General features: G+C 37.2%; 1 protein-coding gene across 2 annotated transcripts in view; it reads left to right on the plus strand.

Annotated features, from left to right (window-relative positions):
• The first annotated feature begins 2,469 nt into the window (after positions 1-2,469).
• LOC139962179 (sodium- and chloride-dependent GABA transporter 2-like) overlaps positions 2,470-21,928 on the plus strand; it is a 35,859-nt gene continuing 16,400 nt past the window's right edge. Inside the window, exon 1 of one of the 2 annotated variants that reach the window (XM_071962154.1) lies at positions 2,470-2,958. In XM_071962154.1, the coding sequence (XP_071818255.1) occupies positions 2,652-2,958 (307 nt within the window). In that variant the 5' untranslated portion in view covers positions 2,470-2,651. Of the gene's footprint in view, positions 2,959-9,607; positions 9,886-21,928 lie in introns of those variants that run through there. The other variant, XM_071962155.1, reaches the window with a different exon arrangement.

Consider the following 21,928-nt stretch of genomic DNA (forward strand, 5'->3'; position numbering starts at 1 on the left):
ATACTACGTTATCTTACTAAAAGGAGGAACGATTTAGGTATTAAGGGTGGATGATAAACAGTTAACAGAAGCATGTGTATCTTTAATGAAAACAGTGTAACGTAATTGCGTGACTGTAGGTGGTTGTAACAATGGAAATAAACAGCAATGAAAACACACACAAACAACAACCTTTAAATGGCTTTGAAAGAATCACAGCTGTCTAAGTGAATTCATGTGATTGTAACTATACTTAACATTCAAATTGAATTAATGTAATAGCTACAGATGTTTTATTTGCATCGTCTGTGACAGCGCCGTCGGTTTGAACGGTCACTATATGCGATATGGCGACATATACCTGCAGGGCATATCATGTAAATACATTTATATGTTGAAAATCCGTATAATTACGCAGAGCAACCTTCACTATCCGTGACACTTACAAATTTATAACAAGCACATCGATGCCAGATGTTGTCCGGATGTGACGTCACATCCGAACAATGAAAGAGTCACACATTGTAGTTTATTTTATTTCTGCAACGTATTTGTGTGACGTGTTCCATAATAACACTGTTTAGTGATTCCATTTTGTCTTATCGTCTTGTTCTGTACTCGAATCGATATCAAACTTACATCATGATGCATGTGCACTGCTTGTATAATAATGATCATTGGTGGTTAGATATTACATCCGGATAAGACCACGAAAGTAGAGGACCGGATAATCCAGGTATTAAAAGTTTAAAGACATTTCCGCGTCTTGACAACTCTAAAATACTAAAGAAACTCAATGCAAAACTTGCCACTGTTGTGCACAAATTTCTTAGTGTGAAATTCCTTCAAATTTAGAGCTAAATTGTAGAGTGAATATAATAATAATAATAATAATAATAATAATAATAATAATAATAATAATAATAATAATAATAATAATAATAATAATAATAATAATAATAATAATAATAATAATAATAATAATAATAATAATAATAATAATAATAATAATAATAATAGTTTTACAATATAGTTTGGTGAGCAAGAAAAACTTACACCGTGGCGAAGGCATCATCTAATTGGACACTCTTAACTAGCAGTAAATGTCTCTCTTTCTCTTTGTTTTGAAAGTCTATAGTAGTAGTAGTAGTAGTGGTAGTAGTAGTAGTAGTAGTAGTAGAAGTAGTAGTAGTAGTGGTAGTAGTGGTAGTAGTAGTAGTATTAGTAGAAGTAGTAGGAGTAGTAGTAGTAGTAGTAGTAGTAGTAGTGGTAGTAGTAGTAGTAGAAGTAGTAGTAGTAGTGGTAGTAGTGGTAGTAGTAGTAGTATTAGTAGTATTAGTAGAAGTAGTAGAAGTAGTAGTAGTAGTAGTAGTAGTAGTAGTAGTGGTAGTATTAGTAGTAGTAGTGGTAGTAGTAGTAGTAGTAGTAGTAGTAGTAGTAGTAGTAGTAGTAGTAGTAGTAGTAGAAGTAGTAGAAGTAGTAGTGGTAGTAGTGGTAGTAGTAGTAGTAGTAGTAGTAGTAGTAGTAGTAGTAGTAGTAGTAGTAGTAGTAGTAGTAGTAGTAGTAGTAGTAGTAGTAGTAGTAGTAGTAGTAGTAGTAGTAGTAGTACAGTTATCGACCTACATGCATATATCCCTCATTAGTGAAGTCAAACACCCGTTTACGATTATTTGCGATTTGGGAATTTTTTCGTCCAATTAGTGTGATGAAACTAGGTGTTTGTAAGTGGTCTGAAATATTGTAACTCTCGTTTACATGTCATCAGCACGCATGCACGCATTGGTTTATATCAAGCAATAGCGTCATTATCATCTTGAGAAGATGAATCGAACGATTAAAGCAGAACAATAATGATTATTATAAACAAAGACATTCATTGTTTGATAACACCTATGTTTGAGATACACGGCATGTTATATATATATGGATTTAGCAATTACAACGCAGAGCGAGGTGATTCCTCATAAAAGGAATAGCTTAGACTCCACAAAAGTAGTGGAATTTATGATTCCATTCTGTGGTGAGAATATTTTCACAACTAAGCATGCTTTAATTTAAGTTATTGACGGGGTCGATCGTTAAATGAAAAATGATCGTTAAATAAATATATATATATATATTTATATTTATATGCGGACACCCTAACCACTATAGGCTACGGACGCTGATAGTATGTCCAGAGGTTCGAAACCGGTAAGGAAGGTCGCAATTCCACCGTAGCAATATATATTTATATATACATATCCCTTTAAGCAGTTATGTTAGAAATACGCCGCTGGAATTCTCATTCAAGAGTTTGTGCTTACTGCCACTTCTCCAATGAGCAACTGATTAAAGATGAGGAGAAACATTTAAACAAAGGGATGCATGAAATAACTATACAGAGGGGGATTCTATTCATGTCTTAGTACTGTGTCCAAGGAGGTTATACTATCGTAGTTTTAAGTTACACATGGGGTAGTACCGATTCCGTTTTGTCTCCGCAACAACAGCCTTTGAAGCCCATGGTGAATGCTATATCAACATCTTTGTGTGAGTTTACGTGTTTTGTAATTATAGGACTTGGCTCCAGGATTTGTTATCTGTTGATAAGAAGCTGTTGGACTTTGCATCTTTACCCAAGCTGATGCAAGGAGATTTTTTTTTTTGCGGGGTAATTAATAACTTAGACAATGGAATTAAAGTCATTTACACTTACCCAACCAAGAGGGACAGAACATTTTCACAAGTCGAGATTGAAAGTTTTCCCAAAGGTTTTCAAAATGGAGGAAAGAGACAACAAAAAATCGGAGGTTTTTACCGTTCAGGATGAACTGGACGTTATTGAAAAGAAGGAGGAAGGGGCTCAAGATGAAAAGGATCCTGCTGAAAGGGACGAATGGGGCAGTAAAATGGATTTTATTATGGCTCTTATTGGTCTCGCTGTCGGTCTTGGTAACGTCTGGAGGTTTCCATATCTATGCTACAAAAATGGCGGAGGTGAGGATGCATTGGAATTTGTATTAAACCACAAATTTTCCATTTAGAATTATTTCCATCTTTTTATTTTTCATTTTCCCGCAGCCGGTCGAAAACTGATTATATAGTTACATTTGGGGGGGGGGGGTGCTCAGGTGCTGACTTCATCATTCCCTTTTTACCCTGTTTTTGAAGAAACACTTCTCATAATATCAACGATAAATACACCGGATCCTCGAGAAGTAAATTTTGGGAGACCATATAGTTGTAAACATAGAGATGCCAAAAATTACATCAGTTCATCGTTTACGGGGTCTTTACACATTTGATCCGTAAAGATTTACGTTTGATATTGTTAATATCTTCGTCAGCGACCCAATCATGCAAATGCATTTACGGAACACGAACCCGAGACCTTAAATGAAATATATTTGTATGTAATAGTTGTCCCTTACGATTGGCCGATATTTGAATTTATACTTAATATGAAAATGTCTGCCCTGCATATAATTATAGGCTCGCGCTGAATGAAATATTGTCTACGCAAAGGCAAAGGTTCAAAGGTATGCACGGTATATGAACTAGACGTTGAAATGGTCAAAGAGGAGTACAGATACAACGATCCAACTACAAATAATAGCCTACACCAAACATGCACAAACTCTCCGCGCAGTCTTTCATTCCTAGAATATGTCCATATAGTCCACTCGAATTACCAAACACATTAGCATTCCAGTATTACCTCGATACATTATCACGAGTTTGGTTCCCTTCACAACAGTCGCATTGGTATTTCCATAAATCTCTGCCCTGCATGGGATGAAATAAAACGAAAGGGTGTAGACTCGTCTATTGAAGGCTCTTGCAGTGCTCAAGTCGTATATATTTCAAGTGCTTTCTAAGAACCACGCGGGCGGGGGAACATGAATTACGGTATGTTGAAGAAAATCTTTATGTCGTTTGCAGCGCGGGAAAATAGCGAATGTGATAAGTGTTGTGCAAAATCCATGTTCTGTTGTGCCCGCCTGTAGCGCTGCGTTGGCCTACATATTTTGGTAGATACATATCAGTTAAGGAAGGCTAATAGCTGTATGAGAGAAAGGAAAACAAACTAGGCTCTGCGGAAGAAATAATAATTCGGTGGTCTGGGGATCTTCATGTCCTCCACACATATTGTAACTTCAAATTAACGATAATCGATTGTTCGAATTGATGCGTTTGACCCATAAATAGGTTGCTGCAAAGATGGATAGGCTTTGATACAACATGTAGGGTTAGGATAGACCGATTTATGAACAACAACGTAGGTTTGTAACCACTCGTAACAGTCGTTTAAGTCGTTAAATGTATCTACAATGATAATAGAAACACCTACACAGTTGGGATGACATACGTATGTCTTATAATGTTCTGATAACACCTTTAAGTGTAGCGTAATGTTCAGTTCGCTTTCATGAGACTATAAGACGGTAGACCATAATGTAACATTCAATGGCGCCATCTTGAGACGATAAATGCATAACAAAGCCTGTTAGTAAATTAACGCATTTTGCCTCAAAGACGCAGTTCTAAGCAGTGCTTTTTGTTCTGCGATTTTTTTTTTGTCAACAGTAATGCTTTGATTTGGTGATTATTGTTTAGAGGTCTGACCACACATCATAAAGCGGAATTTGCTATTTTATCACAACTAACCGCAAATTTAAGAATGTCTTTTAACGTATTTTCTGTATAGTTCTTTGTTATAAATTCTGGTAGTAGACGGATGCATTGTATCTGGTTTTTATTGTTGAAAAATAACGCTTTGTAACTTTTAGCACATTAAAATAAAGATAAAGATAAATATAGAAATATTTTAAAGTTTAGATGAAAGTCGATGAATTTAGTTGTACACCAACAACAACAGGGTAAATTTATATCATTGTAAGTAAAAATCGAGAATAGGAATAAAAATGGAGATTAAAAGATCATTGAAGGATTCATACGTATTTGAATGGTTCACTAGTCTGACGGCAAAAATGCACTGCGGGACAAACGTGTGCATGTTAACGAAGAAACTATCCATTTTGGGCACCTTCGTATGGCAAAACAATCAGGGAATGTTGACACTGTTTAGGAATAGTTACGCCCACAAGATTTGTCATACGGTAACTAATTTATTGTGGATTATGTACATTTTCAAGTTCGTTTAATCAAAGAGCAAATAGCAACAAGTATTTTCCTTCCAACCTATCGTGGATAACCTCTAAATATTTCCGCCCTTCTAACCAGTTACATGATTGTGCTGGTTACACGTTGCACTGGTAACATGCTGTGCTAATTACATGTTGTGCTGGTTAGATGATTGTGATGGTTACATGATGGTGCTGGTTACATGATTGTGCTGGTTAAATGTTGTGCTGATTACATGATGATGCTGGTTACATGATTGTGCTGGTTACATGATTGTGCTGGTTACATGATTGTGCTGGTTACATGATTGTGCTGGTTACATGATTGTGCTGGTTAAATGTTGTGCTGGTTACATGATGGTGCTGGTGACATGATGATTGTGCTGGTTACATGATGATTGTGCTGGTTACATGATGATTGTGCTGGTTACATGATGATTGTGCTGGTTACATGATTGTAGGCGATTAAATATATATGATTACATAGAGAATCTATCTTTGGCAATATTTTGCTGTAAAACCAGCTTCTTTTTTATCTGATAATCAATTAATTAATCAGCACGAATTTCCATGAAGCGAACGGCATCATAATAATACATTGCGGACTATAATGCTTGCGTTGTACGTTTTCGAACTTTTCATTTATTTTATAAATCCATTCATAGACCGTGCTATACTTTATGACGTTTCTCATAGGCGATTGGCAATGCAATCCACAACGTTAGGCTATAGTACGCATTGTTCCCCTCTATCTCTGTGTAGACTATACCTCCACGGTGACATGATTTATCTTCATCCTATACATGAAGCTCTTAAATCAGATGACAGCCACAAAGCCCGCTTCATGAACCAGTTGTGTGCGATGTAAACACCCTTTCGCAAGACAGGGTCATCTTATCGTCCTTTGAACGATAGTAAAAGATCTTGTATAACCCGCATTGCGCACGTCCGGACAACGATAACATCGTGACGTCGCGTTACCAAGCAACTTGCCGTTACGTTTGTAATATAGTCTTTCATTTTATACGTCAAAGATAATAATACTTTCGCCATGCGATGATAACCCTTTGTATACAGTGTAAGACCGGCAGACATATTTTCTTCGAATGTTCGACGCAGTAAGATAGCATTGCTTCGTGCACATCATGTTGATATATTTATGGCTTAATCCATTGAAAGGATCATTTTGTAATAAAGATGCAACAAGCTTCTTAAATTCTTACTTACTTTTAGAGCTATTGTAGAATAGTGCCATCTTTAATTAGTAAACCATTTCAAAGAAGCTCTAAAACATAGTGAATGTTTACACTCTGTTAAACCCTTATACTTGTAGTAATTTCCCTCTTGGAGTTACGAACATGAAATAATTCCACGAAAGAGTTATCATTATGGACAATCTCATATGTTGAATTCTCATTCTTTCGTATTGCTGTTGTAATTAATTAAGATTGACTTTGATCAGGGCAATATACACTTAATAATTATCTTACCTACCATTCATAATCAACTAATTATATCACAGCAGGCAACCCCATGTCATACAGTGGTAATATATCTACACGTCGTTTCTATAATTGTAGTACAGCGACACTATAGTTTGCAACATTGACGTTATCGTACCGTTCAAATTTGACGGCGGCTCCTGCATGCCACGATGATTTGACAAATCTGGGCAAACAGGTCTATATTTGGAGTTACTTCATGCAAACAACTTTCTGAATGAACTATGTTACCTTGCGACGAGGGGATGGGGGGGGGGGGTGGGTTGGGAGGGCGGTGAGATCATTGGGTTAGGACGATAACTCGAGGAACAGAAGAGGTACATAAGCCGTGGGACTAGCCGTGTCATGTTCACCAATGTTACTGCCAAAGAAAATATTGGTTTCACATTTATGATTGACATCCACAGCTTGTTATACAGGCAAGTTAATATATACCTGCGAGGGAATTTTTATATATTGATTTTGGAGGAAGGGTTTAAGAAAAGAGAGCGAGGTGAGAGAAATGGAATATTGCAATAAATTCTTTCTATATTTATTTAAACCATATATAGTTCACCGTCGGATAAGTAAGTCACTGTCTGTAGACCCCTTTCTTCGACCCCTAACGAATCGTCTATTTGATTGCACTGTGATTAACTGTAAAGTTATAGGTTACCTGCGGACACCAGACAGTCATGTATGACGCGTGATGCTACCGATAGCTTCGAAGTCTTACTGCGTTTAACTGTTGTAGGTCGTGAAGTCGCAAGACACCTGCTCAGCGGGCAGTGTCTTACATTTGGTAAACTAAGTAAGAGGAATTCATAATAAAAACCAACCGCGAACTATGTTCAGTCTCACGCACCCCAAATATTTTTCATATATATATATATATTTTTTACGTAGAATGGTAAGGAAACAAAACAATAGATAGGTAACTGCTTTTCACGTAAATAGGCAGATTATGCTAAGTTCGCAAATGACACGATCGGTTTTTATCTGAGAGAAGGGAACAAGTTTGATATTGGTTCCTTCGTAAGTAGCTGGCTGGTGTTCAAGAAAACGCCATGTAGTAGTAATGCCAACGATAATAATGGCCCCGCGTAATAATGATAGCCTGTGTACGTCACAACTATAACATAACATGACGTGCTTGATTGAGGTATTTTGCACGCAACGATGAAGTAGTAATTACGGAGTTAACCTGGTGCCATGTTGTTGTTATCGATGAGGATAAAACAAATTTGTGGTGACGTATAGGTTATGAATGTGACGTGTACGCCTGGGTACCAAATAGTGCTGGAAAATGTTGATTTCTAGATATAGCAATCCATTGCATTATTATTATTATTAAATTATTCGTACTTCATAATAGCCAAGGATACAATGTTATCATATATATTACTAGACCGTGGGAGTGGCCAATAACATGAAACATCCCGGCTAGACAGAAAACAAACAAACAAGATCATAGTCATAACATACAAGTTACACGGAATGTTTAGATATATCATTCGTTCAAAGGCGATGATTTCAACTGAACCCCCCCCCCCCCCCACTACCATTACAGGTTGTTAATAGTGAAACGTTCACAGAATGATTTGTTGTTTATAAAGGAGAAAGGAAACAAGAAGTAAACAAACAAAAACCAATCGTGACTCGCGTTTAAACTTCTACTTAAAAGGATGCAGAATTTTGCGAACGATTTGCTTTGATATAGGGAAAAGTTTATATAGTAGTACGTCATGTGGAGGATTTAAAAAAATTAATGTAACTTGAAAACTTAAAGTATATACCGGTACTTCCGTACTAGAATTTATTCGCAAATTATTCAAATCCAGCAGTTCTGAAATCGGTGTTGACATGCACTAAGGTATATACGTTCACACCAATAATTGTAAAGTTGTGCGTGTTCATGAGGAAGAAGATGGTGTTATAACGTAAACGAGTGAAATCAAGATAATTATTTCATTCATGACAACTTAGAAGAAAAAAAACAACAATAGGTATTAACATAAAACATATGAAAGTTTACCGTATTATATTAACTTTTATAATTGTATGTTTTAACAATACAATTAACACAAAGGTTCCTCCTTTTGTCAAAAACAAGGATGCAAAAGGTAAAGAGAGAGAATGAGAGAGACAGAGGTCTGTGGAGGGAGAGAGAAGAGACTGGCAAGAATATTCCAAAAGAAATGCGAACTCACGAATCTGATAAACGTTTCGTTCAGTATTGACACGTGTGTTTCATATACATTGTATACAAATAGGCTTCAGTAACGTGTGCAATACAGATATGTAGTCTATTGTTTTGTCATGTGACCAGTGACGAAAAGGCAAAAAAAAAAAAAATCTTGTTGTAGTAATGGTGGTTGGTGAAAACATTCCTGGTCAGATCCACGTTCTAGGTTTGGACACGCCTTTCCCATTGTTCAGTGAGACTACCAACTCTCCTGGGGTTTAGCATAAAAGAAAGCCTCACGGGATGCGATCTTTAATCCCCACTGTTCCAGCTTTCACTAACCATCAATTGTACACAGCAGGATTGCATGAATCGGAATGGCCAGTCAGAGGTCGTAACTTATTCCGCGCATAACATATTATGTCTACAGCCAATATTATTAATATTTGAAACCGCACAATCAAATACCACATATACTATTTAGTATAATATACTTTCCGCACGGTGTACACAACACGTGGATTGTGTTTCATCAGGTGAATTATTCCTTTATTAGCCGCCAACGCAAAACAAAGGAAAGTTTTTTGTTTTGATTTTTGATTTTTTTTGTGACTAACTCAGGCTATTCGAGGGGGTTTGGCATTTCTTTTCGGAAAACTTTCAACACCGGAAAACTTTTAACTCTAGATTATCTGTTGACGGAACCTTTCAAAGTCTGTGTTTTTTAGTTTCGAAAGAAGTAATCAAGTTTTGAGAAAAGAGGCGAAAGAAGAAAAAGCAAAGAATAATAAACAAAATCAAATAAAAACAAAGAAGCATTGTTTAAACTGACAGGAAGACGCATCTGAAGTAAATATTTTGTTGTTTGTAATAATTACTTTGTAAAAATCATCAGACATGGGTAAATCAAAAGGAGAATTAGCCTTAGCGTCAATCTCGGATAAAATTGACTTGAAAAATCATGCCCACGATCTCGAGAAAGATTCATTAGTTGATAACAGGGGCCGCGAAAGATGGGATAACAAGTTAGATTTCATCTTTGCTATGATTGGCTTAGCGGTTGGACTTGGTAACGTCTGGAGATTTCCTTATCTGTGCTACAAAAATGGAGGCGGTAAGTTTTTAAGTTTGCACTTCAATCTTCTTTCGAATATATATATATATATATATATATATATATATATATATATATATATATATATATATAGTGTACCTCAACGTACCTCATTGTGCCTCATCCCCAATAGCACTCATTAAATCTTTCAACGGACAGACTAGGAGTGCGTGCCGCATCAGTGATATCCTAATTTGAGAACAATTGAAATGCGTTCTACAGAGGTCATAGGGCACATTATCAGTAATATAGGATTTAACATTCAGAACTACCGCGTAAATTGTTTCATAAATGGATCCAAGGTAAAAAGTACGGTAGTGAAAATGTTATCATTTATTGAAAATTTCAATTGAAGAAATAAAATAAATATTTAGAATATTTTATATTTCGAACATATTTAAGTATATGTTTAGTATATGTATATGGAAAACTAACTATTTTCAAAAGGCGCAAGTTTATGAAAAAAAGATGTTGTTATGCGGTATAGAGAGGAGTTCATACTATAGTTTTACTGTAAATTAAATAAAGATAGCATGAAGGAATGGCCGTTTCTTCTGATTGTAGGTTAACGACATATATGTAATATGTTCAGTGTTATTATAAAATGCCTAAACTAATAGTTTTGAATTTGAATTTGAATTTTGTCGTGTTGAACTGTGCCCGCTTGTAGAGAGGATAAGGGGAATCCGGCAGAGCCTTACACGTAACCTGAGACGCTGGATTGATATTTTCTACAGAAAACTGTGAACGAACACAACTTGTTCTGCTATAAACTCGATACTTAAAATTTAAATATTAGCACGGAAAGTAGGACACTTTTGTCTGACCTTTGTTGAAATAAACCATACACATGGTAAGGAAAAATCTTTATTGAATGAAAAGTAATATATTCAAAAAAGTTTTATTTTGCTAAAACTATACCAGACTATATCATGGCTGTTCTCATTTGAATAAAGAGTCAAAGTTATGAAAATTAATGAAAGGAAACATAAAGGTAATGAGGCCAAAGATCTGATATGAATATAGGAATAAAAGGTTATAACTGAACGACAACAACTTTCTCTGTAGTAAAAAAAATGCACTGACGATGAATCCATTTGATCGCTTAGCTGTTAATTTAATTTTATGTTTATAATTTTGATGGTAAGAACCCCACCCCCCCGCCCCCTATATCGAAGGGTCACGAAACAATTTAGATTAAAGATAATTTACTTTGACTGGGACATTTTCTCAAAGTTGCGGTGCAGAGGAACGTCTTAGATTACCTTTGAAGTTACTGCGGCGAGTTTGCTTTACATATGGCCTAAAAGTGGGTTGGGACCGTTGGGAGGATGATGGCGACACTCGAAGAGTATAAACAAACGTCCTTTAAAAGTAAAAGTAAGATGTAGTGTAAAACCACGCCCACACCCCACACCCACCTCCCCGCCCACCCCCCCCCCCGCCAACTCCTCCTCCATTCTCCAATCCATCGCAGCGTAGTTTTTGTAAACAACATAAATTGTTTGCGAGGGAAGCGCCGAAATTCTTGGGTGTTTTGCGGTTAAGCGAAGTTCTTTACTGATTGCATTAATGTTTATAGTTCACAGTCATTGTTGTATTGCTCTAAACTTCAGTAGCAAACATGCACGGTCGTTCATGTTCGACAATGTGCTGATTGCTACGTCATCATTGTAAGTTTATACATGAACCGGATTGGTTTGGAAATTTGCCAAGAATATTGTAGTTACTCCACCTATATCGAAATATATATAATATCAATGGAGACCGGGTTGCTTCTTGTGTTTAAGGCGAAACAGAAGGAGAAAACCTTCAGAGAGTTTAGAAAGAGACACGTAAAACACGTTGGACATGACAAGGGTGATTCATACATGTTTCCATCTTGTGATTTGTTGACATCAACCCTCATATCTTAGAGCGCCCTCTTCAAATCTCTTTTTTTTTTTGGTCGATTACCTCATCTAGTTTCATTGCATATCGTTGTTAAATTAAGGAGAACGAAATAGTCCAGGGAAATGGGACAATTTGTCCATCGTTCAGTGAAAGCGCCAGTTAAAACAGGTCAGTGAATTTTCTGCGCAGTGACGTTTGATGTCTTGGCCCTTCCCTCAATCGATCAAATACCCTATATGATATATTCAGGCCTCGCCAGCTGGGGATGTCGAGGTGGGCCGAAATGAGTGTTCTAGGTCCGTAATGGGACCGGGGAATATGGGATAAAAAAATGGGTTTTTCATTTAGACAAATGAAGACTACAGAAAAGTGGGCTTTGTTACATAATTTACCTGGGATCCAAACCGGCTTCACACGCCTCTGAGTACACTTACAGCTACTGCATGTATTTTCGTGCAAATACAAAGATTTTTAATCTCTGTATGGCTTAACTATAGCAGTTTCGTTTCTATAGTGATCTAATCGCATACCGGAACCAATTCCATTGCATCGAATATCTATACAGCAGTTTGGCCCATTCCATAAAATACGTATAACCATTGAATGATCAGTCTCTGAATTAACTAAAACAGAAAGTCAAACATTTAGCAAGCTGTGCAGGCGCGTATCCAGGATTTTCAAACCCGGGGGGCGCGAATTACTATCTAAGCGGAGCGCCACCATCGGTTGGCGCGCAGCGTACAAGAAAATTTCTTATTTTGATACCCCCCAGATCACCGTAACGGCACATCTCGGGCTTGAAATGACCAACCAGATGTACACTTTTCGCCTGAGAACCAAGTATTTCCTAATAGTTTTTTTTTCCATCCATAACCTTTTTGAAGATTGTCAACCCGGCACACATCATGTTCGACCTGATCGCATCTCCTGTGGGTCTTTGCTTTTGTAGGTGATTCTACGTCGCGGCCCACAATACCCGTCAGCCCCACTTTTCAAGGTTTTAAGCCCCATATTTGTTCAGAATTTGAAAATTCACATTTCTCGTGAATAAACTCACTTCAAAACATACCCATAATGTTGTACAAAATTTCATCTATGGACAACCAATATAGAAAAACTTCCTTCAACCCCTAACAGACCGGTCAAAATTGCACGAGTAGAGGGAAGTGTGATGCAGAATGTTGGTCAGAAATTTTCGAAACTTCAGACACAGTTAATTTATTGGTGTACAAATATTAAAACCTCTTATAACGGCTATTATAAAACTTGGTTGAAGGAAATGAAAAAATAGCAGATATTTCCGAAACCGAACACTACACACAGGCGTAGGAGGCGCGGCGGCAGTGGCGGAGCTAGGGGTATTGGTCAGGAGGGGCGAGAATGGTCTGTAGGGGCGCTTTCGACACTATCTAAGCGGAGCGCCACCACTGGTTGGCGCGTAGCGTACAGAAAATTTTTGAGTAAAGATACTCCCTAGATCGCCGGAAATGACCCTTTCCGGGCCTGGCTAATTTGCAGATAAACGAAGAATAAGGTGTCATCGCCAAATTACACCAACAAAATGTGACAAATGTCAATAAGTAGATGAGAGCGCAATAAAAAAGTCAATAATCTAGAATAAGTAAAAAGTGGTAAAGAGCTGAAAAAGGCGCCAGCACTCCATTTGAGTCCGTCAGGGGGGCATCCGCCCCCATGACCGTATGGACGCTCCGCCACTGCGCGGCGGGGGTGCAGCCCCTAATTCGCCATTACTAATGTAAAAGAGAGTTTTGACATAATTGGACCTCCATGCTTTTTATACATCTACATGAGACATGTCGTTGTTTACATTAGCATCCCGCGGTATACTGCGCAATTTTAACGGAACGTACGGTACATGATGGCATGCGATGTAATAACCGAGGCTTGCTTATATGATACTGACATTAACACGTTGAGCGCGCGCGAAAATTTTTGGTTATTTTTTCAGGTAAGTCGGACAGTTTTGAGGCTTTTCATCCTGGAACGCCATTTTCATGCTCACTGATATGAAGTGATATCTGCTGTTTGCGTTACAAATTCAAACAGGCGCGTAGCGAGGAATTTGTCAAGGGAGGGGCGAAGCCTGTAGGCAAATTATCTACGCGTAGCGCCACCATAGGTTGGCGCGAAGCGTACAAGAAAATTTTGGCCGAAAATGCCTCCCAGATCGCTAGAAATGGCACTACCCAGGACCACATGTTAGCGCGAAGCGTACAAGCAAATTTTGGCCAAAAATGTCTCCCAGATCGCTGGAAATGACACTTCCCAGGCCTTGTAAGTTGCATCTAAGCACTTTCTATTTGAAATTACTTAGCGATATCATTTAAAAAAATGCTGAATGGGGGGGGGGGCGGGCGGTCTCCCCCATCCCAAAAATCGTCATGTTCCCCGACGACGCTGTCGAGTTCGAGACCAGCCACAGTTGGTTTCATAGCACAATTCTACACACGCGTTATGATAGACCATATATAGTATATATATAGATCATTAGTGAGAGAGGAAAATGGAAACGTCAAAAAATGGAGTTGTCGGTGTAAGGGGTAGGGTGAGTCACACATTTACGAAATCATTGATCCGTCACTGGCTACCCTTCAGCGCTGTAATGATGTCACTGTTCCTCTTTCTCTTCCCGATGTCTTCGCGTTTTTCTTTTACTCCCTCCTTTTCTCCTTTTTCTCTCTTTCTTCATTTTCTTTTCCCTTCCTTCCTCTCCTCCTCCTCTTTTTCCCCCTTTTTTCCTTTTTTCTTCTCTTTTTTTTTCTCTCCTCTTTTTCCTACCCGGGGGGCGCGCGCCCCCAACGCCCCCCCCTGGATACGCACCTGCTGTGTCTAACTGTTCGAGCGGAAGCTTTCGTCAGAGGGTAATATGAGCAGATAGTTTTGATTCCATTACTAATCTCTCTCTCTCAGAACCACGATCACATGTCATAGTCTTTTGTTAATCTCTTTTGGTGTAAGCTCCTCTCTCACCGAAGCTGTTCATTAGACATGTGTCGAATATCGCCACAGCGTTCCATGCATGATGGATTCTGCATCATTAGCTGCCTAGATATGGTCTTGTATCCGTAAACCAGTCAGGCAAGCAGTATTCGCCCCGCTGCTCAGTCAGTGTGTAGAACTATGGGGGAAAACCATTTGAGAATGTATTGGCGAGGAGGTTCCCGGACGATGGAATTTTCAAATTGCACAAATGTTGACTGTTTTCATGTAAGATGGTATTTTGTCTGCATACTCGTTACAGTGTGTGAACTTATGACATCTGTGTACTCACTACTTTATCACGTCAGCTCACTAATGCAATGAATAGTACTTTTGGCACTTTGGATCTTCCCCGATGACTTTGGTCGAGTCTTTGAGCTCCTTGTTTTCATGCCAAGGCTCTCCTCGTAGGTTACTGCCAAAAATTATCAATAGGTAACCTTAACAATTATATCCTGGTATATAAGTTTTCCAAAAACTGTTCTCGAGAACTTGATTATGGGTGCATGCCGGTATCCAACAAGATCAAAACTAGTAAACATGGAATAAGACTACTATAGGCGTGCGGTTGTTAAGTGTCAACAGGGCAATTGTTTTGTCAACAGGGCAATAGGAAGATGTGATTCTACTAATTTGTGAAGGTTAAGATATTTTAAACGATGAAGCGATGTACAGAGAATGAACTTTGGATATGATGGGACTATCGCAAGATGCAACATCATGACTAAAGACGATCAGACGAAATGCCAGTCAATTTTGTTTTTGAAATAGCTTTATCATTTTGACCGTTAATCACTCTTCCTGTTTTGAGTGTTTCAAACTTTCTACTTGTATATTTCTGTTATATCGATGTTATACGTATCATAGAGACTTCTAGTAATTAAGTCCATACTCGTACTTCTGGTATTCTAGCTTAATACTCCCCCCTCATGGAGGTTGTAACCCCATTGCTTTTACTCCAGGCATTTTGGAAGCTATAAGTAGGCTCATAGATGTAAGTGAAATAATTAAGTACCCGAAGTCTCGTACTCGCCTGCGTTGGAGCCTATAATTGTACTTGCTGCAGACTAGTTCTCATCCAAAGTGGCTATAAACTTATACTCAAACTGGTTGTACTCCTTATAATTGGCCAATAAAACTTGATTATCAACTTACCGGCTTGAACCATTTCCGAAGGAGGCGGGGGTGGGCGAGTGACGGAGGGGGGGGGGGAAGGCGAGTTGAATGATTCCCAATTAATCATTTTTGTTCATCAATACTACATCAATTTCAATATCGCTTTATCTTCCTCAAGTAGAATGTCTCTATATTGTTATCATATTATCGTTACATATGGTATAATGCTGCGTGCGCATATATATATATATATATATCCCCAATCATAAAATCCCCATACCCGACGCAATTCCAACATTTATATCATTAGCATAAGATTATGTGAGACGTCATTATCATTCGTCTATCGATTGATATATATATATACAGATATGTACATATATAAGTAAAACATGACGCACAGAGGATTAATAAATCTCCCCCCATTCTAGCCTCGTGGAATGCGCCGCTTGATCAATGCCTGCCAAGTTTACTGTCCATTGACGTGTTCTCGAAGTGGTTGCTCAGGGAGTAGAAACGACTGAAAAGTTTGTTGCCCTTTGTCGAAAGCAATGTTTATGTCTGGGTTCCGAACGTCAACTTTCACGATTTTCGTTCGCTGTCATTATATGTACTACCGTATAGTTGCCGTGTCGTAGTCATTTGTCGCAGCGTTGGTTAAATTTATTCTCATAGACACATTCCGGTACTGATGACAGTAAATGTAAGGCATATTTTGTTCCATGTCTAAATTGATTAAACTCACAGTCAGTTACCAGCAGTGAAACGTATTCGATTTAACTGAATAATGCTAAGAACGGTGACGTAGTTTTAGTTTAGTATATGTAGACAGTATATCTTTTACTGTAACTGGGTCATAATGAACTAACCAATGAATGTAAAGCAGCGATTGCTTTGATGATAGTGGAAGGCCTCTCGAAGCCGCCGCTTAACAAATATTCCAAGCAGTTCAAAGCCTTTTAGTCTCCTGTCATAAACGAAGCTCAATGAGATATTTCCAACTACCGATGCCTTTAATAGACATAGACACTGCGTCGAAAATGTCAAAGGTACATGAAGACAAATTAGATGAGTAATAAGTATAGCTCCCAATGATGTAGCCCACAAACGATCTTTTTTAATTAATAATTAATTAAAAAATAATAACAAATCAATAACAATGAACAGAAGAGCTAAAACCGGTATTCCTATTAGATTTATTTTTATTATTAATTTACCAAAATGTTTAAATGTTGGATGATGTGAAATATGGAAACAAATATTGCATGGATGGTTCTCAGAATAATAGCCATGCAAGAAATATTTTCCATTCTTGAGCTATGCATGCTGCACCGAACGAATAAGTTCACTTTATTTCAACATGCACATATCCCATCTGCAGCTCACTAATTCAATTGTGAATATTCATTCAACAATAGAAAGGGAAGGGTCAAGTCACCTCTAATGTTCCTCATCAGGTAAACTCATACATACCGGCATAGATCCATGTTTTAACGAAGCAAATATTAAATCAACACAATGGTCTCAATGGGATAATTCTTGAAGTCTTGTAATAATAACGAACGAGACCTCCGTCAAAGTTTTTACGTAAGCCTACCTCCCAAAGTCAAATATTAAGATGTGCCGACATCACCATCGAAACACAAACATTTGGAGACGATAGGAAATGAAACGTTCTTGGAAAAGTGGAATAAAAAAAATTATGGACTTGTAAAAAGTCTTTCTGAGAGAACGATTGCGTGAGATTGCGATGTAGGAATGTTAATCTTTTTGTATTCATGTTGAAGTAGTTTGATATCGTCACACATGGATCATATTAGTACTATTGTTTTCACACGTGATTTGTGTTATTGTTACAACCAAAACAGAATGTCTCGATACTGACTACGCTCGTTGTCAACCGGCTGTGACGTTTATTACATCGCGTTAGGATTATGTATGTAACGTTTACAAATAGGGGAGGGGGGTTGTGGTGGAGAATTATAGAGCGGTGTTCTTGTATTCACATTTACCTTGCTCTCTTTGAACTCAATCAGCTACCTACACCGACACATGCAGATAACTATATGGCTATACCGTTACCAACATATCATGAAGTTTGTTTGCCCCAAAAAAAATCTATCTGAGATTATCGGCTCTTAATTAATTTTCATTCGAGTTACTTAATGACAGGTTGTATTAATACTTTTTGTGAAATGGGGGAAAAATTTGTCTTCAGCGGCGAGATATTGTAAATCTTCATAGGCATGGCCTTATATTTACCACATGCGTGTGTAGTAACGCAGCCGATTTGATTTATTGGCCAACGGACATGAACATGTTTTAACTTAAAGGGACTGTGTACTGATACAAAATGGAGGCTATGCTACTATGAAGCGCACAAAATTGTCAAAGTTTAGTCAACGACAAAGCAATTTTATGACTGTTTGTAAAGTTCTTTTCTTTCCAAATTCATAATTCTGGTGGAAGTATTTGTGTTCATGAAATTAATAACGGTGATATAGATAGAATCTTAACGGAAGCGATCAATGAATAACTTGCATCTCTCTTATAGCTTCCTTTAATTAGAGATTAGCGCTGGTATGCGTCACTTGGCTTCTAAATATTTACATAGGCAACTTCCTTAGGTAGATAATCCATGGGAAATCAACAGATTGGGGTTTAATCAAATATGATAAGTTATTTCCTTCTGCCGTCGGTGGTTAGTATACTGTATCTCTGGTAGGCTCAGAAATATATTCCACAATCAACAGCTACCAGTATCTATTCAAATCACACAAACTTTAGACACTACCTTCGTGACAATGACAACGCACTATTATAGCAAATTTGAACTCAGAACACGAAGTACATATACACACACACACATGTACACACACCCACACGCACATAGACAGAGACACACACATACAGACAAACAAAAAGTGTGAAGTATAAACAAGAGATGTTACAGAAAACTGACGAGATTATTTCTTTTTTCTCGATTTATCAAAGGGGATTCGTTATATTCGGTTACCCCTTCACCTGCATAGATAACGGCAAGTTCGTATCCAAGCAACTTGAAAAGGTATAGCGATAACTAGAGTTTTTGCAAGAAACATATTTATGAAGGGTATGTTTACATATTTTTTTTACAACCGTCACATGAATCTGAAATATTTGTTTTTATGCCATAATTTGATCCAGAAGTTATACTTTTAACATTTCATTATTCTTAACAAGAAGGAAGATTGTTCCTATACTTCTGATATTAATATAACATGAATTGAAATTCAGTTTGTTCTTAAGAGGGTTTGATAAATTATTGTTTTGTTTACTATATGCGGGTGTACCTTGGTAAAAGTAGTTAATAAATAGCTTGACTAGATAAGCAACGGTGGGTTTTCGATGTTATCTATGGCATACTGCCAAGTAGTACCAACCAACGTATAATGAAATCAGGTACCCTGCGGCTAATTATAAGTCAAAGACGCACGATTCTGGAAAAGAATGTTCCCACTGATGCTGTTGTTGTTGTCAGATATTCATTGTTTTTGTTTTGATGGGAAAGAAATTCCCCTCCCCCTTTTATTATTATTATTATTACTATTATTATTTTTTGTTAATGTATTTCGAGCATTCCGGGAGTTACACGAATAATAACGCAGGCCTTCAATATCGATTAACCTGAATGTTATGTTTACATTCATTGTAATAATATTGCCGTTATAACTTAAGCTGAAATACAAACGACTTCTCAAGGCCATTTACAAAGCATTTAGTTATGTATAACATGAATAATTATGTAAATTAGTTTGTTTGGTTATGCCTATGTATGTCTTTATCGAGCTGCATCATCATAAGACAACCGAGTATTTATGACATGACGCCGCGCCAAATGATACGTCAAATCTAGGGTGTCATTTACTATCGTACACACAATCGCGTACTACTGCACAGATGTGTGGTAGCCTAAGCTATATGCTCATCTTACTGAGAAAACGCATTCAAGTAGTGAATATGAAAATTGCCTTAAAGTTTAGGTAAAAAATAAATTTAGGAAGCATCGTTGTCTTCTAACCTTATGCTTTACGACACAAGTATAGATAGTTCATCATTACAAACTACCGTAGTAGTTAATTAGTTAGTCTGCCTAACGCCTAGGCTGGTTGTAAATTGTATAGGCCCAGTGAATACCCGTATACCTAATGTCAGTATTCGTCTTAAGACATACCTTTATTCGTGCCTGACAGAGCTCGCCATGCTATAAATTGTTGTTAAGACACGTGTAGTCATATTCCTTCTTCTTGTATGGAAGGACACAACCCCCCCCCCCCACCCCGCTCCACACTCATATCCATGTTAGTTAGTTAGTTAGTTAGTTCCAAAGCCCTTGTTGCCCTTGGTGACTTAACATTCATTATCGGGCCACAGGTTTCTCCTGTTGTTTCCTTGCTAACATCGAGAGACATTTTGAAGATATAAATCATATTTCAGTTTTCAGGTACCACAATTGATGATATAAACATTTGAAGTAATTTACTTTGTGAAAACTTTACTGTCATAGTAAACCTGCAATAAGGCCAGGGCGATCTTTGCTAAGGCAAAATCACATACTGATTCACAACGTGAACATCTCTCACATACCACCAGCATTCCATAATTATACGGTCTTCTACATCGCAGGTCACATACATTTAACTTGGACCAGAAGTTCATGTCCGATTGTCTTAAAAAATGATGCCCTTAGACATTATTAAGGAGTATTTAATTTGAACCCCAACTTTTGGGTTCTAAAGTTTATCCTCAACATGTTCAAAGGTCACACTCGGGAGATTCATGCTTGAAAAACTCATTCACAGACAGATAAACTATAGGTAATAACTCGAAACCGGGGTCTATACTTTTAAAGTCCCATTGAGACAGTGAAACGGAGGTAACTATAGCCCTTCATGCACTACAACTGCCTCTGCTAATCCAACTATGGTATTCGACAAAGTGTAAATATGACAAAAAAACACATGGAATATTTTACTGGTTCCATTACATTCGTTATCTGCAATTGATCTAAAAGTAATGTTTTCAGTCGATTTGCTGTGAATAAAAAAACTCTATCTACCGTAAATACTGTATACATATATTATCTGATTTCAAACGGGAAAATGTTATTTTTCCCCTGTAGGCCTTTAATTTTTTCTTCGGTGGAGCTTTCATTCTTCCTTTAAAAAAGAAACAATAGCCAATTTTGAATATCTGAGACAATGGTAACCACAAAACCAAAGGAACTGGAATAACGAGACACGAACTGATGCAACAGCGAATAAAATGACAATTGACAACAGTCATGGTAACATGATATCGTTATACTTGGAAAGATCAGGAATCAAATGTATAAGAGCAATGGGGGACATAAAATACCCCACAAAAAATAATTGTGTTTCAACATATATAATTTCTTGTAGATAATTTAATTCTGTTAATCCCGTCGAAGCCACGACTAAGTCACCGACATTAGTAATTTCATATTTAATAAGGTGATTTACATCAACTAAGTATAGCTATAGTAGACGTTGGGAGATCCAGTGACATTATTCATAATCACGTTACGCTGTTGGATATTTGGATATTATCCAATTTTGAATTATTCCTCGTGCTGTCTAGACCTACATATTATCTGCGTGCTGGCATTTTGAATAATCTCGATGTCGAAGATGAATAAAAACGACTGTGGAGTTTCTAAGAACGGAATATATATGTGTGTATATATATATATATATATATATATATATATATATATATATATACTTAAACGGAATAGTTATATAACGGAAAATGTATTACTTTTTAATCACTTCTAAATTTTAGAGATACAATGATTAAGAGATACAAAACGCCATTGTAACGTAAACAAATGAAAGGAATTCATGAATTCTATAAATAGTAGCATATGAAATATAATATTCATGATTTTTCCCTATCGTTGTATACAATTAAGATCTACCGTTACATTTTATCCAGTGTTGCAAAATATTTTAAATCTTGAGAAGCAAAACGA

Source organism: Apostichopus japonicus, chromosome 20 (assembly GCF_037975245.1).
Source record: "Apostichopus japonicus isolate 1M-3 chromosome 20, ASM3797524v1, whole genome shotgun sequence".
NCBI lineage: Eukaryota > Metazoa > Echinodermata > Holothuroidea > Aspidochirotida > Stichopodidae > Apostichopus > Apostichopus japonicus.